The 24,510-nt window shown below is 37.3% G+C and overlaps 1 protein-coding gene across 7 annotated transcripts in view; it reads right to left on the bottom strand.

Annotated features, from left to right (window-relative positions):
• Positions 1-9,123: 9,123 nt before the first annotated feature.
• The window catches only part of USP28 (ubiquitin specific peptidase 28), a 62,986-nt gene continuing 47,599 nt past the window's right edge, over positions 9,124-24,510 (bottom strand). Inside the window, exons 15-26 of one of the 7 annotated variants that reach the window (XM_081265778.1) lie at positions 23,563-23,633; positions 21,589-21,817; positions 17,850-18,044; positions 17,158-17,297; positions 16,804-16,989; positions 15,433-15,528; positions 14,606-14,784; positions 14,429-14,507; positions 13,383-13,462; positions 12,609-12,732; positions 10,741-10,936; positions 9,124-10,088 (exon numbers count right to left, since the gene is read on the bottom strand). In XM_081265778.1, the coding sequence (XP_081121904.1) occupies positions 9,913-10,088; positions 10,741-10,936; positions 12,609-12,732; positions 13,383-13,462; positions 14,429-14,507; positions 14,606-14,784; positions 15,433-15,528; positions 16,804-16,989; positions 17,158-17,297; positions 17,850-18,044; positions 21,589-21,817; positions 23,563-23,633 (1,751 nt within the window). In that variant the 3' untranslated portion in view covers positions 9,124-9,912. The remainder of the gene's footprint in view (positions 10,089-10,740; positions 10,937-12,608; positions 12,733-13,382; positions 13,463-14,428; positions 14,508-14,605; positions 14,785-15,432; positions 15,529-16,803; positions 16,990-17,157; positions 17,298-17,849; positions 18,045-21,588; positions 21,818-23,562; positions 23,634-24,510) is intronic. The other 6 variants (XM_081265780.1, XM_081265779.1, XM_081265781.1 and 3 more) reach the window with 6 other exon arrangements.

Here is a 24,510-nt window from a genome sequence, read left to right as displayed (position 1 = left end):
ATGGAAGGAGAAGGGGACTAGAGCTGAGAGACAATGTAAGACCAGCCAGAAAGCCCCAAAGGTGTCAGGGAATAGAGTGTGGAAGTTTTCTACAGGGTTCTCTGAAGCGTCCTCAAAACCTCCTATACTACAAGAGTTAATCACTGGCTTCCTACCAAAGGACACTGGATCAAGGGTTAATTATAAAGTTTTTGAAAAAAAATTTAAAAAATTTTTTTGGTAGTTGTAGATGGACAGAATGCCTTTATTTTGTTTATTTTTATGTGGTGCTAAGGATGGAACCCAATGCCTCATGCATGGTAGGCAAGTACTCTGCCACTTACCTACAGCCTCAGCCCTGAAAAAGGTTTTTTAAAGTCCTTTGCCTTCTTCTCCCATAAACTCTTCTCCCCCAGGTCTAGGGGAACCAAACTGGGGGTAAGAAGAGGGAATGGAGGAAAGTGGGAGAGAGCTTATGACTCCTTCCTTACTGCTCTTGCCTCAACTTCAGGGTAAGGCCTAGACTAGAGACGGGAAGCTCTAAAACAAATGGGTGAGAGTGAACTTTGGATGTACCCTGGTCTAAACTTTATAATACACAAAAATAATCATTTTCATACTCATATATGAAGATAAAGCTATGAGATATTCTTGAGATGCTGTCAAAGGAAATAGAAGGTAAATCCAAAAGACCATCTTGAAGGTAGCAGTGATGCATCATATTCTAAGTCCAGGCCATTCAATTAAATGATTAAAGAAAAATATATCTAAAGTAGGAAAGGAATCCGACGATATTCCAAAATTTTTATATCCAGCGTGATCCCCAAACCCTTCAATAATAACCCTTTCAATCAGGTTGATTAATATGAACACATCCATTCTCCAGAGGCCCATAATCTTGTGGACATCTACATTATGCCCCAATCATTCATGCATAATGTCCTATGCAGGTCAGGACAACCCTTAAAATTCTTGCCCCATGATGAATTTCCCTGTGAGGATTGCACCTGGAGCTCTACTTTACACTGAGTAATTGTTATTTCTGTTCTTTCCTTTAACCCTACAAAAACAAAAACAACTTGGTAAGTATTTTACTGTTTGATAGACCAGAAAAACAGTTTTAGCCAGTATTTAAACTAAGCTGTCTCAGATTCTAATGTCACTATACTTGCCATAGAACCACATCTTAAAACAAACATGGATCCTGTAGTTTTATAAAGGAAAGCTATAAAACTGCTTAATTCATGAATGAGTTCTGTCTGTTCCTTAAGTAGAGTCAACATGACTTCATAGCTGGGTAGAATGGCTCATACCTGTACTGCCAGCTACTCAGGAGGCTGACACTGGAGAATAACTTGAAACGAGAAGTTCAGGGCCAGCTTGGGCAGCATAGCAAGACCCTGTCTCAAGATGGTGGAACAAGAAGGACATCATTACCCTAGGTACATGTATGACTGCACATATGGTGTGACACTACATCACGTACAACCAGAGAAATGAAAAGTTGTGCTGCAACTGTGTACAATGAATCAAAATGCATTCTGCTGTCATATATACCTAATTAAAATAAATTAAATAAAAAACACATAAATAAAACAAGAAGATGACTTAAGACTGTACTACTTTCAGGTTATCACTGGGATTCTCTTTGTTAAAAATCTAAATACTAATCTAGAAAGATTACATTCAGCAAGCAGTGATACTTCCAGCCCACCATCAGGACTAGATAGAAAAACTGGCCATTCATGAATGCTATTAATACCAGGACCAACATATTTAATTTTCAAAGCTCACTTCAGGCAGCTTCTGGGTACTTTTGTGTCCACTTATCAATTCCAAGTAACCTAAAATCTTTAGACTGCTTCTATCTCCTAACGGTATTCAGAGTTAATTTACTCTTCATTATTTATCATCACAACTTCTTGTCCTGCTGGTATAACAGGGGCAATCCAGGTTTACTTATTTTATTTTTTAGAAGGAAGAGACCAGATTTTGCCATGTGGGACCTGGAGTTCTTAAACAGATTCTATTGGCCTAATGGTCAACAGAGAGAGCTTAAGTGTTGTCATGACCAGCTGACAACCTAATAGGCAATGTGCAATCAAGTGTGCTCAAGAAAGACATAGAAATGCCCTTAAAATATCTCTTAAACCAGCTCTACTCTCTCTTGTAGATTCCTATGTCACTTGATTGTTCAACTATTTAAAAAAGAATGCAGGATGGGAGGTGAAGGGGCAGAGAACATAGAGAATTACTTTCTAGGCTCAGGAAAAAGTAATATCATGACTGAATAGTTTAGACTTTGAACCTAAGGAACTGTACATTTATGACAATTATAAAGTTTAATTATATACAAAATGATTCATTTTTCTGTTTCCATCAAAGTCAAGTTTAACATGAAGAATGTGCATAAGATAAAATACATCAAGTCAAAAACTATAAAACTTAAAGGGGCCAGGCATGGTGGCACACTTCTGTAATTCCAACTACTCTAAAGGCAGAGGTAGGAGGACCACAAGTTCAAGGCCAGTCTCAGCAATGCAGTGAGACTCCTTCATAAAATGGAAAATACAAAGGGTTGGGGATGTAGCTCAGTGGTAAAATGCCACTGGGATCAATTCCCAGTACCCGCCCCCAATATATTTTCACTTTTTATTTTAAGACAGGGTCTCTAAGTTGCTGAGGCTGACCTCAAACTTGGCATCTTCCTGCCTCAGCCTCCCAAGTTTCTAGGATTATAGGAATGTATCATCACACCTGATTTGTAGACCTTTTATAAAACCACAGAATTCAGTGAGGATGACAACACAAAAGTCACTTTCTTAGTGGGCAAAAAAGTTCTATGAAGGAGTGGTTCTCAATTGTGTATCAGAATCACCAGTGACTTTTTTTTTTTTAAACTTAACAGTATAGCAATTGGACACAGTGGCACACGCCTATAATCCCAGGGGCTCAGGAAGCTATACCAGGAGGATGCCAGCCTCAGCAATGGGAGGCGCTAAGCAACCCGGTGAGACCCTGTCTCTAAATAAAATACAAAGTAGGGCTGGGGATGTGGCTCAGTGTTCAATCAGGTACCAAAAAATAAACAAACATACAAATAACTTAACAGCGTTAAGGGCCCAGTCCAAATCTAAGACATATCCAAATCTGTAGGGTTGAGACCTTGGCAGCTGTGTTTTTAAAGTGACACAGCTGATTCTACATTGGCAGCCAAGATTAAAAACAAGTGCTGAAGAGTTTTGGATTAAAAAAGCAGGATTGTATTCAAGAGAAAAATAAACAAAGCAATACGTGGTTATTTGAAAAGATTAATAAACCCCTAAAAATACTAACCAAAAAGAAAAGCAAGAAGATATAAATCACCCAGTATCAGCAATGAAAGAGAAACATCACAAAAACCCTAGTCACTGGGCTGGGGTTGTGGCTCAGCAGTAGAGCGCTCACCCAGCACGTGTGAGGTACTGGGTTTGATCCTCAGCACCACATAAAAATGAAATAAAGATATTGTGTGTCCACCAACAACTAAAAAACAAAATATTTTTAAAAACCCCTAGTTCTTAAAACACACATAAAGACACATATGCACACACACACACTTCATGCTATTATAAACTTTGTTAATTATAATTTTGGATGAAATGAATGAATTTCTAAAAAATTTTCCACAACAGATTCAAGAGGAATTTAAAAAAATCAAAAACCCAATATATGTGTGTGTATATAAATATCAAATAAACTGAATCCATAATTTTGCATTCCCACAAAACACACAATGACAATTATTGTAGGCTGAGCTGGCTTCAGCCTATAATAATAATAATGAATGCTCCCAGACACTGAAGAAAGAACCCCTATTTTATCCAAACTCACCCAACTCATTCAGTAAGGCCAAAATAATCTTGATACCAAAACCATGACAAGAACATTATGAGAATAAAATGAAAGGCCACTCTCTCTCAAGAATATATAGAGGTCCTAAGCAAAATTCTACCTACATATAAAAACAATCATGATCAAATCCAGATTATTCTGACAATGCATGGTTGATTTAAATTTGAAATCAATAAATATAATTCAAATAGTAACAAAATATTGGAAAATTAATTCTATCTATATGTACATAAAGCATTTGACAAAATTCAAGACTTTTTTTTCAACTTTTTAAAAAACTTAAGATTAAAAAAACACACTCAGCAAACTAGGAATAGATGGATCTTTCTTTACCTAGCAAGTGGAATTTACAGCAATCCTACTTAATGTTGAACAGAGCAAAGATCATCACCATTTCTGTTCAGCATTGTACCAAAGTGTGATCAGGCAAGAAAAATAAATAAAGAGTTGTAAGAATTCAAAATAAATATCACCATTCACAGATAACACAGTTGTGTATAAAAGAAATATTTAAAAATCTACAGATAAATTATTAGAGCAACTTAATTTATCAAGATCATTGGATGAGCCAAAATAAACATTTATTTCTCAAAAAAAAAAAAAGATCATTGGATGCAGAGATGATACAGTAACATCAATTTGTTTCTAGATACCAGCAAGAAATAATAAAGAACACAATTTTGGGGCTGGGGATGTGGCTCAGTGGTGGAGCACTTGCCTAGAATGTGTGAGGCACAGGGTTCGTTCGATCCTCAACACTGCTTATAAATAAATAAAATAAAGAATGCAATTTTTGCCTGTAATTCCAGCTGCTTGGCAGGAGAATTTCAAGTTCAAGGCCAGCCTCAGCAATTCAGTGAGACCCTAAGCAACTTAGCGAGATCCAAATTCAAAATAAAAAGGGTTGGGGATGTAGCTCAGTGGCAAAGAACCCCTGGATTCAGTCCCCTGGACCAAAAAAAAAAAAAAAAAAGTAATTTAAAAATTTGAAGCACTAGACCACCAGAGAAAGAAATGTTTTTGTTGTTTTTGAGTTCCAGGAATTGAATTCAGGGGCACTCAACCACTAAGCCACAGCCACAGCTCTATTTTTTGTAGACACAGGGTCTCATTTAGTTGCTTAGTGCCCTGCTTTTGCTGAGGATGGCTTTGAATTTACTACCCTCCTGCCTCAGCCAACCCAGCCTCTGGAATTACAGGAGTACATCACCATGCCCAGCAAGAATTTAATTTTTAAAATGACATTTACAAAAGCTTGAAAATCATCAAAAGCCTAAGAATAAGTCTGTTGGAAGATGTGGAAGTCCTTTATGTAGAAATTAAGAAAACCTAGCCAGGCATAGCACCATACACCTAAAACTCTAGTGACTTGGGAGACTGAGCAAGAAGGATCACAAGTTCGAGGTCAGCCTAGGCAATTTAGTGAGCTCAGTGGTACAGCACACCTGGGTTCAAATCTCCAATCCCCAGTATCACTCACACACACACACACAAATATATCAGCAGACATCAACACCAGAATCTCAATTCTCCCCACATTATCTAATCATCATAAACCTTATCAAAATCTCTAGATATTTGAGTGTGCTGTTGTGAAACCAATCCTAAAATTTATATGGAAATGTAAAAGACCAACATTAGTCAAGACAATCTTGAAAAAGTAAAAAACTGGAGAATTTATGATATTGGAAATCAAAACTTATTGTATTGGTACAGTACACAAATTGGCTAATGGAATAGATAAAAGAACTCAAAAAAAGAACAAAGACTTTAGAGACTTACGATAAAAATGGCAGTGTAGAGCACTGGGAAAAGGAAAGTGTTTTTCATGCGGGGTCAATCAATTAAATGTGAAAAGCAAAAAGTGAAATTTCAAAATGAAAATCCAGAATATCTTCATGACCTTGAGCAATAATTTCTTCAACATGACAAGATAAGCACTAATCATGAAGCAAAAGACAAGTGGCTGGGGTTGTGGCTCAGTGGTAGAGTGCTTGCCTAGCATGCATGTTCGATCCTGAGCACCACATAAAAAAAACAAAACCTAAACAAACAAAATAAGAATATTTTTTAAAAAGAATATTTTTTAAAAAGACTAATAAAGTGGGCTACATTAATATCAAAATTATTTTAATCAAAAGACACCAAGAGGTAAAAGCCACAGAGTGGGAGATAATACATGCAACATATACAACCATTAAAATTTTTGCAACCAGAAGAATGCATGCAGCTAGGCATGGTGGCATGCACCTGCAATCCCAGTGTCTAAGGAGGCTGAGACAGGAAAATCTCAAGTTCAAAGTCTCAACAACTGCAAGATGCTAAGCAAGTCAGTGAGAGCCTGTCTCTAAATAAAATACAAAATAGGACTGGGAATGTGGCTCAGTGGCTGCGTGCCCCTGAGTTAAAATAAAAAGAAAAAGAATACTATAAAAAAAAAAGACAAACAACAAGAGGCAAAAAAAAAAAAAAAAAAACAAAAAAAACCTACTAGGTACTTCACAAAGATAATGACTAAAGGACAATAAGTAAATAAAGAAATGCACAAGATCACTGGTATGTAGGAAAGTTCAAAATAAAGCCACGAGACATCACAGAACATCAGAATTGCTAAACTTAAAAATTCTGACAAAATGTTGACAAGGATATGGAACAACTGGAAATCATGAACTGCTGGTGGGAACTTAATTTGGTATACTCACTTTGAAAAATTGGCAGTACCTTATAAAGATATATCTGTATCCAGATATTCCTATGAACAAGTAATTCCACTCCTAATTTTGTACCAACAGAAATACATTTTTGTGTGCATCAAAAGATATATTTGAATGGTTTTTGGTAGCATCATGCATAATAACCAAAATCTGGTAATAACACAAATGACAATTTGTACAATTTTGAGATGTACTCATATAATGAAATACAATATATTGAACAATGAAAATTAATCAACTATAGCTTCATGAATTCTGGTTCAATTAATTCCCTCTTCTATCCCTGCTACATTCACAATTCTCCATATAATTCCCTTTTTGCTTTTTATGGTACAGAAATTCAAACCCAGGGGTACTCTACCTCTGAGCTGTATCCCCAATCCTTTTTTTTTTTAAATTTTAATACTGGGTCTAAGTTGCTGAGGTTGGCCTAGAACTTGTGATCCTCCTGCTTCAGCCCCCCACCCCACCCACCCCCAAGTCACTGGGATTGCAAGTCCGCACTTACATGCCTGGCTTTACATCCATTTTCTGCCTCTTGTTCACTTATTGTTTTGCCGAAAATTCTTGCATGCTCTTTTGGGGTTACCACATATCTAAACCAAAATAGCTATTATGCATCTACCTGGACTTCTTTCCTGAAGTGAACAAGTTAAAAATTTGTTTAAATGCTTCCCACTTCTTGAAGATAGCAAAATCAAACAAGAGGATTGTAATCCCAGTTAACTGTGGAAAACGCAAACCTAGTCTAAAGGGGATCTATGTTGCAGTCCAATATTCTGCTCAAACTCAATTTTAGGTTAAGGGCTTGTAAACTGCTTCTTCATCCTCCTCATGCTCTCCTTCCCCTTGCCCTTTTTTCTAATGCTTAAAAAAATGTAAAAGTTGTGTGAGGATGGTAAAAAACTATCTGAGACCTTAATTTGTGGAGCCTGTAGGAAACGATGCTCTCTACCCAAAGGCAGTCAGCTATTTTGGAAAAAAAAAAATGGTGTCAGCACTCCCTCTGGTGGTCTGAGTGGATCCAAAGAAAACAGAGAGGGAGCAACAGAAACTACACCATCTGTGTGTTCCTTTCTTGGCCAAATGTAGATTTTCAACAGCTGACCAGGAAATAATTAACAAACAAAAAGGACAAGACGAAGTATTTTACAACATGCACAACTAACAGTTGTTAAAAGAACAGATGATGAAGACAGACACACCAACGATTAGTATTCTAACCTTGGAAAACCATGGTACCTACCTACCATCATCACAGGTTTGTTATTTTATGTATATATTTATGACTTTATGGTACTGGAGATTGAACCCAGGGTTGCTGCTACTGAGCTATATGCCAAGGATTTGCATATTTTATTCTGAGGCTGAGTCTCACTAAAATTGCCCACACTAGCCTTTAACTTGTAATTCTCCTGCCTCAGTCCCTGAATGACTGGGATTACTGGTGTGTACCACCATGCCCAGCCCAGGGCAAATATCACTGAAGCACTTTGCATACAGTACTTAATAATGACAGGGATTAATAAGTGAAAGGCAAAGGGTGGTGAATAGGATTTCAAATAGTAAAATGGGTAAGATAACTTCCCTTGAAACAAACCTTTATGAGGAACTGGAAAACACAAAAGCTCTTCTGAATATCTTAAAAGATGGGCCACTACTAAGAAATTCAGGGTTTTTTTTTTTTTTTTTTTGGAACTATAGATTGAACCCAAGGGTATTTAACCACTGAATCACATCCCCAGTCCTTTTTATTTTGAGACAGGATCTTACTAAGTTGTTTAGGGTCTTGCCAAGTTGCTGAGGCTGGCTTTGAACTTGAGATGCTAATGAGCCAATATGTCACGCACAAGAAATTCAGTTTTAAGAAAAAAATGTTTTTTCATTCTAGAACTTAACAAATTACAAAGTGACTATGCTTACACATTCATCTGCAATGCAAATGGGCAAATGACATGAGAAGGTTCTGCTCAGGAACTGAATGCATTTGCTCTTTCAAATGCTGGCACCTCCTGACCCATCAAGTTTCTCAACTCTATTATGTTTTTTAATATTTATTTTTTTTACTTATAGGTGGACACAATATTTTATTTTTATGGGGTGCTGAGGATAAAACCCAGTGCCTCACGCATGGTAGGCAAGTGCTCTACCTCTGAGCCACAACCTCAGCCTGAGTTTCTCAACTTTTTAATCTGCCCTTTTCTTTTAAAGAAGAAAAATTGAAATGTTTACAGAGTCCATCCATTTTCAAAATGGAAAAATGTATTTAAATAAGGGTCATACTGCACACCAAAGGTAAAACAAATACTTTATTGCACATTTATAAAATCTGCATAGTTGTATTAAGTGTTCTTCCCTCCCATGATTCCTCCCTTAATTTTTAAAATTTGTTAAAACATAATTCCCAATTAAAAGTCCTTTAAAAACAGTTTTCTCTCTACATATACATATATATAGATAGATATTCTTTTTCTTTTTACAAATCCACATTCCTTAGTTTTTAAAAGCAAAAAAAGAGGAATCAAACAAAGTGTTCTTATTAGTCTTAGGCAGCAGCCTTAGACGATCCTTCTTGACAATTTTCAGATACCAGAAAACTCTGCCTAAATGTTTAACAACTATTAAAAACGCTATCTTTAATCAAGCTTCACAATGCTATTCTGTCAAAGTCCTCAGTTGCTTTTCTTTCATTCTCTCAGGACTGAGTATGAGGTTTTCTGGTTTATTTAAAAATATGAGAGACAGAGAAGAAAGGAAGGAGAGGCAGTTTTCCTTTGACTTTTTGGCATCTTACTGCCATGTGACCTTATATTCTACCCACATGTAAAAGGGTAGAGAGGTTCATCAGCAACACATTTTATCATCCCCTGTCAAAAGCCAAGCAACATTACTACTTTCTTGTAGTTTAGCATTTTTAAATGTCATTTGGATTTGATAAAATAGTAGCTGTTCATTTGGTTTGGGGGTCTGATGAGTCACTCTTATGTTCTGCTGTCAAAAATATTTAGGCCTTTAGAATAATTTGAAAAGAGACAAGAGGCTTAGAAAAGCCCAAGCATTATAGTTCAAAGGCATTTCAGGTCTTCAGGCATAACTCAATACTTTAATACCTGGTTCCTGTCTTATCTTGGTGAAATAGCTTTCATGATTCTGTACCTAAAAAGTGCAATTTTATCTTTAATCCTCCTTTAAATGCACAACATGGGTGGGGTGTGAAACCGAATATTACTCGACCACTTAATCCCTTTCCCCAGGTGAACAGTGTGACTCTGACCATAATAGGTAGGCAGCCAGAGACCACAGCAAGCCTTGAACATAAGTGAGCTTATTTCACTGTCACAGCTGAAACTCCTTGAATTGACTCCATGACAGCTGCAAATCTGCTACAAAGGTCATAAGGAGAATTGGGTCGAATAGTTGGAGGCTCCTTTAAGACGATGATTTCTGTAGAAGGATCCAGAAGCCTGGGCAGAAACTCCCCTAAGCACAGCTGCAGATTTTCTGTAAAATAGATGGTCACACATAGAGTTAACTACATCTCCAAGTAAAAAATAATAAGCCTACAACTATATGGTAAGGTCTTCAGACAGCTCATTACCCAATCTCAAAGTTCAAAGCTAACAACAAACATTGATTCCTTTAGAACAATCAGGAACAAAGATCTACCTGCCAAATATACCAAATATACTGCTGTAAGCTATGTGTTGTTGGCAGTTATACCACATATTCACTTTATTGTGGACAGGTCTTCTAATCAAGTGTACTTTTAAAATTTGAGAAAGTGGATATGATACCCTGTATCATACAGATAATGGTGCTATTTTCTTTCAAATGCTTAAAATACACCATTGTCTATACACTACATTAAGTAAAGCTTACACATGGCCTAAGTAAACTGCAAATATTAAAAGGATGGGTCTGCATACTAATTTATTAGTCTTGAGGTCATCACAGTTTGTGTCTTATAACTTCAAGCCACAGGAAAAATTAAGAGCCCAGACTCACACCTCGGATTTCCATACAGCAGATCCACTTAACTCACATGCCGGTGAGTTCCAACATCCTAAAGGGCTTAACACCCAGTGCTAAAACCTGACCATAGAAATTTGTAGAATTCCTAAAACCATAGAAATTATTATAGGTGCCAACACACCTGCAATATCTTGCCCAAGGTAAGAACACCAATGGTTTCTCATGACCTCAATAGCATCCAGATCATCCTTGGAGATGTCATTATTAATAATAAGGTGAATGCAGGGAATTATCAACTCATTCATCACATTAATGCCTTCTGTTACAGAGTGGTCATCATTTGTTTCAAAGAGAGAAGCCGCTCTGGCGTTCAGCTCCTACAGATAAAATACAGAGTAGGGGGAGATAAAGTCTGAAAAAGATAAATATTTATTTAGTAAGAGTTTAAACAAGTAGTTCCCACATTTTACTGCACAATGGAATCACCTACGGATCTTTAAAAAACACTGATGCTGCCATGCACAGTGGCACATGTCTGTAATCCCAGCTACTGGGAAGGCTGAGACAGGAAGATCCCAAGTTTGAGGCCAACCTGGGAGACTGAGCAAGATCATGTTTCAAAATAAAATTTAAAAAGGCTAGAGATGTAGCTCTGTGGTAGAGCACCCCTAGGTTCAATCCCTAGTACCAGGGCAGAAGGACCACTGATGCCTGGTTCCCAGGCCAAATATGCTGATTTAATTAGCATGTGAGTGACTGGGGCATCAGGATTTTATAATAAAAGTTCTCCAAGTGATTCTAATGCAATCTAGTTAGTGATCTGCTAACCTAAACTTATATGTCAAGGTCATGCTTAATATCTGCTTATACCAAAAGACTAATTTAATAGTTCTCAATCTCCACTAAGCATCAGAATCATCTGCAGAAGACACACCAATGAGCAGGCCCCTCCCTAGAATTCTGGTTTAACTGTTTGGGGAGGGACCTGAATAATAACTACATATGAAAGCTCCCTATGTGATTCTGATATATTTAGGGGCTGAAAGCCAGTAATGAATAAGACTAAATCCCTGTTACTGTGTTACTCTGTAAGCTGCATAGGATGTTTAAGATGTTAATCTGTGTTATAAAAGCATTGGCTCTAATAAAATTCAGATCTGTCAAATTTTCGTGCCCCCTTTTCCAGTTTCAAAGTAGCATGTCACACCTATAACTGATACAGAAAACAAAGTATAAATCAGAAAATGAAACTGGTGAGATGAACATGTCATGATTTAGCATCCTCTGCTTGTTATTAAGAAGATCAGACAGTGGTAGGAATGATGGCCTACTTGTCAAGGGCCAAACTCCTGGGTATTAGGGAAAATGAACACAAGCACACAATCAGAAGGCAAGACCCTCAATAGTTCTCTGAAGGATGAGCAGGGTATGCACCCTTGGGTAGGCAGAGGGTATTGATTAGATCTGCCTTTCTGTGTTGCTGAATGCAAAACAGGCCAGAGTAGGTTTAGTTTTAACTGGTATATCACAATGATGCCAGCATGAGAGTAGGACTAATTATTATGCTTCTTACCTTAAAAAAAAGAAAAAACAAAAACAAAACAAACAAACAAAAAACCCCTGTGGAATCCCTAAAACTTTCATCTGTTAGCTTAGTAGGGAACAGTAGAAAAAAATACCACACATGCACTCTATGTGTCAGTCTCGAGGAAAACAGCTGAATAAGAAAAGTCTCTCTGCTCAGTGAACTTACCATGTAGCAGGGAAGTAAGGCCATCAAAACCACAATGCAGGCACACAGGAAGGGCACAAAAAGGGACAGCTGGCTCTCATCTTAACTTCTATTACAGGTTGAAGAATGATATTCACTTAAGGTATTATAAAAGAACCTGTCCCAATGTAAAACTGCTCACAAGAATTGGGAAAAAAAAATCCAAAACTGCTAGAGATAATTCTTGTTTAAGTTATATCTCACCATGGTTCCAACAGCAGAGATAAACACACACACACATTCACACATCTTCTTAAGGCTTCACAAAGAGTACAAACCAGAAGGCATTTTCTTCGGTACAAAGCAATCACTGACTCCTTCACCCCCCTGCGGGGCCCCTTCATTAGCAGAGCAGCATTGCTCTGGTAGGCGTACACCAGGTAGGACAGTGCTTCTTGGTACCTTAGAAAACAGGAGATAAACCACAGCTGAGTTCTTCTCCACCAAAATTTAGGGATTAGACCCAACTGTTTCTTAATACAAGAATCTACTTGGTTGCAATTATAGAAAAATCTTAAAGATGAGCTCAGCTTGATATACTAAGAGGAGCCTCTGGGCCAAGAACCATGGCCATCCTCAGCTCTTCTAAAAATTTGTCAAGAAACCCAAGGCAAATCTGGAAACTTCTCTAGGTCTCTGTTTTTCCTCTTTCTAAATCAAAGAAGGGAACTAGATGCTCACTGGGGTACATGACAACTTCAAAAATTCATTAATGTTCTGAGTACATTCTTATTTGTCACAGAGAAAGTCTGGGAAACTGGGGATGTGACTCAATGGTAAGCATTTGGCCACATGCAGGGGCTCTGGGTTCAATCCCCAGCACCACCAAAACAAAATGGCACTATGTATCACTTTACTAGTAAATTTATGCTTATTTGAAGAATGAAATTAAATGTGTGATGTTCACAGCAAAACTGAAGTGAAGCACCAGAAAAAGTGATGCAGTGCATTAATGTGTGACGAGGAAGGTCATGGCTGTGACTCTAGGTGAGCATCAGCAAGTAACAGTGTCCTGACCAAGTTTTTAATAAAATCAAAGGCCAACAACATACTTTCCTTTTTGATACAGTTCCAGTCCTGTTAGGAGATACACAGACACCTTTCGAAACAAACTATAATCTTCATGCCACTTCTGAAAAGGAATGACAGTTATTAATGATTTGATCTCAGTACTCTACTGCTGCATTTCCCACACTGAGTTTTAAATTCAGTACAAATATTTATTGAGCACATTTGGCCACGTCCAAAACAACAAATACAACTTTTATATAAAACCCTATTCAAGGCTGGGCACAATGGCACACTCTTATAAGTCCAGCCACCCAGGAGGCTGAGGCAGAAGAAATTTAAGTTTGATGACAGCCTGGGCAACTTAGAGACACCTGTTTCAAAATTAAAAAAAAAAAAAAAAAAAAGGACTGGGGTTATAGCTCAATGGTAGAGCACCCCTGGGTTAACTCCTCAATACTGCAAAGAAATAAAGAAAAAGAGAAAACTACTCAACATTTGGAATAAAAGTCTACCACTGACCTTAGTTTTAAACGTTCTATTTCTTTCACTGAGGAACAGAAATATTTCACATGAGCTTTAGAATTTATTCTCTGAATTTCCAACAAGCGTATGAAAAAGTCCTGATGAGACCATCCAGGGAGGATCAAAGTACAAGGCTATTGCACGTCACACAGAACCACCTCATGCTTAGTGTGAGACAAGCATACTTTGGTGGTAGAATAGTTTCTTAGAATACAATGACTTTTTAAAAAAAATTATAGCTGTATGTATTTTGATACATATTAGAAAACAGCCATTTTTTAAAATCCGAAAGCGTCTTTTCAAGAAATTTTATTGCCTACAAGGCTCAAGTAGGTACTTAAAAGGAAATGAAACTGCATCATTCTAAAAGGAGTATGGAAATAGAGAGACCTCTATTCTGAGGGTAAGTAAAGACTGTTTATCTATTCTTTCCTGATTCTGTGGTGGGGAGAGAAACAAGTCCAGTCTGTGATAATACAAAATTGTTAATTTTGCCTCAGGTACCATTTGCCTTCAGAATAAATAGTTTTGCTGTAATGGTGAAATAAAAAAAAAAAGACTTCACCTTATACTCATCCATGTTCATGTCATCAGGACCAATTTCCTTTAGTTTAGCCTGAGCCACCTTCATAATACTGATTGATCTGCATGGGAGAAAGTTAACCAAGTAATGAATGGGTGCCAGGCCAAACCTCTTCCTAATATAGACGGAGGCTGAATCACCTGAGTACACCCTTCTCACCTTTCATCATAGCTAAGATTTTTATCTGCAAACTGTTCCAAAAGGGTTCGTTCTACTACTCTTTTGGGTGCTTCATTTTGGAAAAAGTAGACAAGGACATGCTGGAGTCGAGGGTCACTGTGCGAGGTAGGTGTCTCTTTAGAAAGCTGGTAGAGCCTCGAGTATTCTTCATGGAATGCCTATTAAAGACAGAATTTATAGTTAGAAAAGGGTATATTTGCAGACTTCTGCACACAAAAAATGATGCCTAAGGTCTGGAGAATCTCATAACTCCATGATAATGCTAAGGAATTCTTCTCATTGAGGAATTATAAAAGCAATTAGGGAACCTTTTAAGTTGTCTGCATATCATAAAGGATGAAACTAGCATCACAAATTATAAGAGAAATTTTTTTCAAGTTCTTAAAAAATAAAAAATAATGAGTTGATTTTTTTGTTTTTAGAAATCTATACAAATGTAACCTAATTCAAGAATCTTAAATTTTATTCAAATACCTTAACGCTGTGACATACTTTCTTATAAGGCCCCCAAATCACAAAGGCAACAGTATCACCTACAGTTTTAGTAATGGACACCTACTAACAAAAGCAACAGCCCCTGTAGGCTAGATGTAACAGACAGTGGCACTGCTAACAGGCTGGGTGAGTGCCAAGAGGAGAGGAGCCAATAGTATTGTGGGATAGCTTGCTCATTAGTTGGACATGAAGGGAAGGTTTATATTTCACTTGAATGATCTAAATTAAAAAACACATTTCTCCACATTTATAATACTGCCTCAATATTAGGATAGCTGGTTTAAATATTACAATTTTCAAAACAGAGATACCTTAATAAGCCCTGCTTCAGACCCATCTCGGTCAAAGGTCTGACGGGCTTTAGCTATGGCCAGGATGACCCCTTGCATGGCAGGGCTCAGCATCACCTACCACAAGAGGGCACAAAACAGAGAGAAAAAGGAAAGAAAGGTTCAAAAGAAGACTGTATGAAAGCAAGGTAAAGAGAGTGCTAAAAGAAAGTAGAGCAGTGTGCTCCTTGGCCAGCACTGATACAAGTTTCAATACTCTATTCCTATGTGCATGCATAGCCTCTGCCCCTTATAGAACATAAACACAGCGCCCATGATGAGCTATTCCTCTATTATACATTTCTAACTGAGCAAGATGAAGATGTATGTCCAAAATTATCTCCAATATGGCACTGCTGAAGAATTGAATTAAACTATAGCTCTTGAGGGGAACTGTCTAGGACCCAATTGTAATTTAGTTCTGTAACTTTGGGCACACAGCTTAAATACACAAGTACTTTAGAGCTGTAGTTGGATAAGTGGCATATTAAAACAGTCTGGAAACTAAGAGCTACACAAATATGACTATAAAATGAAAACCTTCCAATGATGATTTAGGGGAAAAAATAAAATAAAAAAACAAAACAAAACACCCATAGGAAAAAATGGAAATCTGAGATAGGATTCATGACTATTTTATGTGTAATAAAAATGAATACCTTGGGATTCTACAGCTGCTTCAATAAAACTTTGAAAATAGCTTTCTTGATAAAGAATTGAAAACAAAAACAACTTTAATCCAGATTTGTTTTGCTCATTGGACAAATTTCTATTTGGAGGAAAAACAATTGACTAATATAAACCATAAAAATTCCCTAGAAGGAAATTCTTATTCATAATACCAAAATAAGAATTAAATTCTACCTTTCTGAGCCATCTAGATTCTGAAGTGGTTCCCCTAAGTATAATACTGAATAAATATATATACACATACAGAAAGAAACAGTGCATAGTAGAAATAAAATTATCTTTTAAAAAGTAGTAATTAAGGTCAAAACCATATAGGACTTCTTGTCAATTATTTGTTTTAATGAAAAATATTAGCTGTATTTCCAGATACCTTTTTTGGTACCAGGGATTGAACTCAGGGATGCTTAACCACTGAGCCACGTCCCCAGAGTTTTTTATTTTTTACTTTGAGACAGGGTCTCGCCAAGTTGCTTAGGGCCTCAATGAGTTGCTCAGGCTAGCCTTGAACTTGCGATCCTCCTGCCTCAGCCTCCTGAGCTACTGGGATTACCAGGCATGTGCCACCGTGCCTGGCTGCCAGACACCTTTTAAAAGTATACTGTCACATGAGAAGGAAATATAAGACTGACAACAAACAGCTAATTCCTACACTCATCTTTGTACCTCCTCATTATATCCATCTGCATCAGATCTAACCAGAATCCTTCCCACACTGGGAATTTCGACTTCAGAGACCTCAGAATTAGGCTGGGCAGCAGACTCTGCATCATTAGCCTTTGGGGGCTGCTCTGACTGCTCTGCAAGGTTTGTTTCCTGGGGCATGGGCTTCTTGGGTTCAGCTTCCTTAAGCTGTGGCAGCAGAATGGAAAAAAGAGTAAGAAAAAAAAAAAAAACAGGAGAAATAAAGAGGGGTTGGTTAAATGCAGAAGAGACACAGAATAACAGAAATGTGAGACAGTTGGCATTTACTGTTGAAAGTCAGACACTCTTGAATCTCAGCCTCCTAGTCAGTCTTACCTCACTCAGTGCTGCTTCTACACCACTCTTCTCATAGGCATGTGCTGTGTTTGCAATTGCCTGGGCTGTTTGTTCCTTCACAATCACAGCATGCTCAGATGACAAGCAGCGAGCCCCATGAGAAGAGGCTGCTGGAGGGTCTGACAAAGAACCACACAAAGACATTAGCTTCCACTGATAAATAATGACTAGGACACTCAGATATCTGGCAAGCAGAATGGATACACAGTTTAATACACAACACTTCTAACACACCTTTTAAAGAGAAACTAGTGATAACAAGAAATGGCTATTTCAGCAAAAACCCACTGATGATTCTGTTAAATTATGCTCTCAACTTTGTCATATTTCTTTACGCCCAGAAGACTCCCTGCAAAATCCTTCTGTAAGGAAGATCTTCTTTGGAGGACAGCTTTCATAAAGTCTACCTATCAATCTATTATAGTTTCCCTTACAACCTGAGAAATTAGCAAAACTATATGTACAAAGGACAGATAGTCTTCTGATATTATTTCTATCCATCAGAAATCACATTCTGAAGTCACAAATTTACTCTATCTGGTTATGCAAAGCCAATTATAAATGAAACATTGTAAAGATAAAAGTATTGCTTGATCAGCTGGGGTACATAGGGCTGTCTGGTGTGCAACTTACATGCTATTAAAACATGGACATATGCCCTTCTCAGATACCTTGTGAGGTAGAGAAATCCTGTGATGTGGAGCTGGTGGAGGATTCCATTTGAGGAATTTTGCAAGACTGTTCTTCTTCCCACTCTTCTACTTCCTGCTCAAACCGCCAGTTATCTTCTTGAATGTAATGTTTGAGTTCAACAGAAAGTGCTTCTACTTCTCCTAACATCCGATCTGCTTCATTTGGGGCTGCCTCTGAGAAAAACCAAAGACAGAATTAAATGGAGTACCATCCAGAAAACATCTCTTAAGAAAAGTTCCTTTCCAGAAAGGAAGAAAACAGAACATTTCATCTTTTGACTTGCCCCTAATTAAAAACATATACATACATGTACAATTAATCAGAAATACTGACAATATATCAAGAATACAGATAATAATAATAAACTCTGCAGAGGATGTGGAGGAAAAGGAACACTATTAAGCTGTTGGGAGCATTGTAAATTAGTACAACCACTATGGAAATCAGTATAGAGATTCCTCAAAAGAATAGTTATGGTATCACCATATGATCCAGCTATACAACTCCTTGGTATTCATCCTAAAGAATTAAACCATATTACAATGATACATGCATACCCATGTTTAAAGCAGCACAATTCACAACAGCCAAACTATGGAACCAGCCTAGGTGTCCATCAATGCATGAACAGACAAGGAAAATGTGGTCTATATACAACAATGGAGTTTAATTCAACCATAAAGAAAAATGAAATTATATCATCTGCAGGAAAATGGAACTAAACACCATTATGATAAGTCAAACTCAGAAGGACAACGATCGTTATGTTTTCTCTCATATGTGAAAGCTACAAAGGAATACGGAAAAGAAAGGTTGGGGTGGGGATCTCATAAAAATCAAAGGGAAATCAGTAGAGAAAAGGGGTGAGGGGGGAGGAGGGGTAAGTGCTGGGAAGTGATTCTGGTCAAATTGTATTATTATACTGTGTGCTTGAATGCACGTGTAACAACAAATCCTATCTTTTATGTACAATTATAATGCACCAGTAAAAACATGTGGAAGGAAAGAAATACTGACAATATAAGGTCAGAAAGCACAGCATATCAGTAACAGTGCCTGGCATAGTAGTAGGTAGGCACTTATTAAATATGCGCTAAATGAATGAAGGAATAAATGACACAGAGTAAAAAGGATTTGGAATCATGATAAATCACTGGGTATACCAAACATTTCTTGGAAATTAAAAAAAAATCAAGATACAATGGTAACGTTAAGCTAAAAAGTTTTATCAATTGAGCCATTGTACTTATTGATAAGAATGTCCACCTATCTCTAGAGGGTTAAATAGAAATTTCAAGGCATTTCTGTTTCCTCAAGTTTCACACAATCAAAGCCCTATTATAAAGCAATATGCAGCAATGGTTCTGATGGTCTATAATATCTGGCTCATCAAAAGCTATGATGAAAAACTGCAAGCTTATCAAGGACACATTAAATCTCTTTCTAATCCTGTGACCAAACTGAAACAAAACCTACAGCAGAACAACACATTCACTTATTGATTGGCATCAACTAGCTTTTTCACTAAGCAAACAAAAGTTTCTACTTGTTTGTTTCTACAATATAAAAAGGAATAATGCAAGGAATAGCAAGGCTCCTACATATAACCAACAGCTAGTATAGTCATTTGCACAATAACTCCAACAAGCAGCTATTTGTTCCTTTACACTGTAAACATGTGATTTTGAACACTGGTTATTACTAAATGAACATTCTCTTCATCCCATATTCCTAAACCACACTAGCATATCAGGAAGATAATGTGCTACCTGGACAAAATGCCTTGCATGTTTGTTTGTTTGTTTTGGGGCAATACTGGGGATTGAATTCAGGGGCACTCAACCACTGAACCCCATCCCCATCCCTATTTTGTATTTTATTTAGAGACAGGGTCTCACTGAGTGCTTAGTGCCTCACTTTTGTTGAGGTTGGCTTTGAACTAGTGATCCTCCTGTCTTAGCCTCTAGAGCCACTGAGGCATTGGGATTTCAGGCATGTGCCACCGTGCCCTGGCTCATGTTTTTTTCTTTTTAAAAAATATTTATTTATTTATGTATCTTTAGTTTTAGGTGGATATATTAGTTTGTTTTTATGTGGTGCCGAGGATCGAACCCAGTGCCTCATGCAGGCTAGGCGAGCACTCTACCACTGAGCCACCACCCCAGCCCCCTGGCTCATGTTTTCTTTCTTCTGCACACTAACAGAGTTTGAGTACTAAAAGAACGAGTGCCTCCCTCCACCCCGGTCCCCTCACTCCCCCATTCCCCTGGTGGTACAGGGTTTGAATCTAGGGACTTGCACATGCTAGGCAAGCACTCTGAGCTATAATCCCCTGTCTTTTTATTTTGAGACAGGGTCTTCCTCAGTCTCCAAGAAAAAAGCCTTCTATTATTTTACACATAAAATGCTGGTCATGGGGCTGGGGATGTGGCTCAAGCGGTAGCACGCTAGTCTGGCATGCGTGTGGCCCGGGTTCGATCCTCAGCACCACATACAAACAACGATGTTGTGTCCGCCGATAACTAAAAAATGAATATTAAAAAAAAATTCTCTCTCTCTCTCTCTCTCTCCCCCTCTATCACTCTCTCTTTAAAAAAAAATAAAATGAAACTTTCCTTATAATTGAAGGTTGAAGTTACAAATATAAAGGAAATAATCTTTAAAAAAAATGCTGGTCATAAAGGTCACTCACAGAAGACTAAAAGGAAGAGAGAATAATATAAATAGAATTAGGAGTCAGATCTGAATTTAAATCTATGGCCTGACATTTATTTAATGGCTATAGAATCTAGACAAATTGTAGACTCCCTGAAAGCTTGCTACCTAGCTGGAAAATGAGGATTATAAGGATTTCTACCCTGCCTACCTCCATATTAGAGTTATATATATAAATTTGAAAGAATGTATTAAGGAATAAAATACTAATAGATAATAATTATCATTGCTCTTAGTATTATGAGAAATGAGACTGTTTAGGAAAATATGCCTTTAAAATTTAGCTGTCCTAAAGGTGCAAAACTGTATGTGTAAGAATGTCACTAAGCCAGGCATAGTGGTATAATCCCAGTGACTCGGGAAGCAGGAAGATCGTGAGTTCAAAGACCGCTTCAGCAAAAGCGAGGGCTAAGCAACTCAGTGAGACCTGTCTCTGAATAAAATACAAAATAGGGCTGGGGATGTGGCTCAGTGGCCAAGTGCCTCTGAGTTCAATCCTTGGTACAAAAAAAAAAAAAAGGATCTCACTAAAAAGACAAGGAGGAACTAGAGATAATTAAAAACTCTATCAATGGGAGGCTGATCAAATAAACTGTGTCAGATACAATGGAATTATTATACAGTTGTTCAAAAAAATGAGGACCTATTTTGAAATTATAGAGATCATTAAATACTCTATTAATGAAACAGGTGCAGAACTAAACAGAAAAATATCCCTTGGCAGGGTCAATGAGGGAGACAGGATAGATAAATACAATCTAGCATACACAGAGAACATTTCTTAAAGACTATATACTGTATACTTGCCGAAGAGCAGGACCACTTATCAAGGATGGAAGTAGAAAAGCAAATTCATTTTTCCTCTTTTCTACTGCTTTTATCTTTTAAGTGAAATATTAATTACATAACAATAAATTTATGCAAAAGAAATATGAGACCATCCTCCTCCCTGGGTGGTACAGATTTCCCCCAGTCTCTGGGTTCTGTTAAAGATCTTTTTACCTGCATTAAAGTGGGGTAGCTTGTCATTAATATACATCAGACAGTAAGCACTAACATTTCTCAGGCCACCATAGGAATCTCTTTCAAGTTCTTCCCAGGAAGATTCAGTAACAGATATATCATTGTACTTCAGCCAGATCTGCCGGGGTTGATTATAGATATAGGCCCAGTAGTGTCCAGCATTTGCTTGTCCTTCATGAACAAGAACTGCATGTAAGCGATAAGGCACCTGCAAATCAGAAAGGAAATTCCTCAGTTAGATTAAGCAAAGTAATCTGATAAAGTTTAGGTTATTCAAATGCAAAAACTGTTTCCAATTATCAGATAAATGAAAAATGACCATTCATGCATGTATTTGATATAGGGGTTCATTTCAAACATCTTGTTAATTCAAGATGAACTAACAAAAACTCAGCCTTGGAATCTTTCAAGGATACCTCAGTTCCAGAATCTTTAAAACCAGACAGCTGAATTAGATAACCTCTCTGAAAGCTCTTTTAACTCGAAACTACTCTATTATGATTAAAGATCTAAAACCAAAGATAATGTAGTTTACTTACCCTTCCAACTCAAAAGTCAGAGTTTTTTTTATTTTTGGTACCAGGGACTTAACTCAGGGGCACTCGACCACTGAGCCTCATCCCCACCCCTATTATGTATTTTATTTAGAGACAGGGTCTCACTGAGTTGCTTAGCACCTCGCTTTTGCTGAGGCTGGCTTTGAACTCATGATCCTTCTGCCTCAGCCTCCGGAGTACTGACATTACAGGCATGTGCCACCATATCCAGCTCAAAAGTCAGTTTGTTTAAAAATAGAATAGCCTTAGCTATTTACATTGAGAAAATGTGTACCATATTTGGGACTTAAACACAAGTCTGGCAGCTATCTTGTTTTAGTCCTATTTTATTGGTACCAAAATTTAAGTTAGCATATTTCATTATAAATTAGTCACATGCTCCTTATATTTCTTCTTGTGAGTGTTTCAACATTTGAAAAGTGCTTTTTTTTTTTCCCCAATATGGAAAAAATAGAACAATGCTTAAATTCTAAGTATTGGTGAAAGAAAGAAAAGTTAGTTATAGAATCAAATTAAACTTACACTTAATCAGTACCTTGACATGTTTTCATTGGTGGTGAAGATTTTGGAAATAACACAAAAGAGACAACGGGGAACCCCCGAGATTCACATGGTACATTCTTGTTATGCAACAGAATTGGGCTCACTGCCGTTCTAGAAGCAGAGCTCTCCTCCTGCAGCCATTCTGCCCGTGGTCCATTCACACAGATGCCTCTGCAAGGCCATGCCCAGAATGCTATTCTGAACAAAAATTTGTGTGGACAATAAGAATTTCTGTCCTTCCTGGCTTCCATTTGAAGTTTAAGTTATTCAAGATACAAAGCTTGAAAGCACACTGCTAAAAAAGGTTCTCAAAGGACCATGGTACTCTTAAAATTGATGGATAATTGGTTCCTAAGTCATTTTCCCCCCACTGAACTCCTTAAATTACAATTTTGTGAGAAATGTTTATTATTTGAAAGTAAACCTTTCTACAAGATGAAAGATACCACATGGCAGAATCAAAACAATGATGTTTTGGTTCTACTGCAGGCAAAAGATACATTGCTTTCTTTAACCTAATCAAAGGAATCAGTATCTATCGTGTTCATTCCTTTTTTGAGTGTGTGGTGCTAAGGACTGAACCTAGGGCACTGTAGCACTCAGTCACACGCCAAGTCCTTTTTATTTTTAGACAGCATCTTGCTAAGTTACCCAGGCAGGCCTAAAACTTGCAATCCTCCTGTCTTAGCCTCTTGAGTAGCAGGGATTATAGTTGTGTGCCACCACACTGGCTCAAGTTTATTCTCATATTTCAGGAAAATTCCTATTTGTTTAAAAGAAAAACATCATATTTTCCTGTTGCATCTACGATTAGCACATGCCATGACTCTTTTCCCACCATTTTTATTCTAACCTGCTGAAGGAGAGGATCACAGTACATCTGCTCAATAGTCTGGGTGGCGCTTGCAATACAACTCTTTAAATCTGTTAAAAAAGAACACTTTGTTAAAATCAACTCACTCAGCTAAGCAGACAGTTTGCTTAAGTGTACACAAAGTTCTTATGATTTCGATTTCCTGCTGTGAACCACAAAGTAGTAACAGTTTTAAAGCAGCTCATGTTTTAGGTTATGAAGGGTTTTTTAAATTAGTTTTTAAAACTGATACCAATATTCCTTTTCTTTTCTTTTAGTACTGAGGATTGAACCCAGAGGTATTTAACCACTAAGCCACATCCCCCACTTTCAACTTTTAATAGAGACAGGGTCTTGCTAAGTTTCTTAGGGCCTCACTAAGTCACTAAGTTTGGCCTTAAACTTGAATCTTCCTTCCTCAGCCTCCCTAGTCACTAGAATTACAGATGTGTGCCACTGTGCCCAGCTAAAATGTTTAAAAGAGGAAACTTTATTAGGAAATTAAGTTGGGCATAAAATACTATGTCTCAGTGATAGGATCTGAAAAAAAAAAGGACAAAAAAGGTAGGGCTATATTTCTCTGAATAAGAACTTGGGAGGAATTTCAAGTTTTACTTGTCTCTTTGCTCCTTAAATAAAAGGAGAAAGAAAGGGAAGGGACAATCTGAGCAATAAGGCAATGAGACCAAAGGACTTTTAAAAACAAAATGATGAATAATTCAATTTTACATCGTGTGCAACACCTAAATATTCATTGCCCCATTAAACTTCAGTACAGCATGCTTTACATGGAAAAGACTTAAAAGAAGAAATCCAAAAAATTCTAAGATTGGATCAACTGAAACCAAGGTCTGAAAAACTACTGTAGGAACAGAAATGATAAACAGAAAATTATGTACTTGGGATTTAGCTCAGTAGCAAAGCATGTGCACAGCATGCAGGAAGCCC

This window comes from Spermophilus citellus (assembly GCF_964194105.1).
Source record: "Spermophilus citellus genome assembly, chromosome: 2".
Taxonomy (NCBI): Eukaryota; Metazoa; Chordata; class Mammalia; order Rodentia; family Sciuridae; genus Spermophilus; species Spermophilus citellus.
This window is presented reverse-complemented; position numbering and strand designations above follow the sequence as displayed.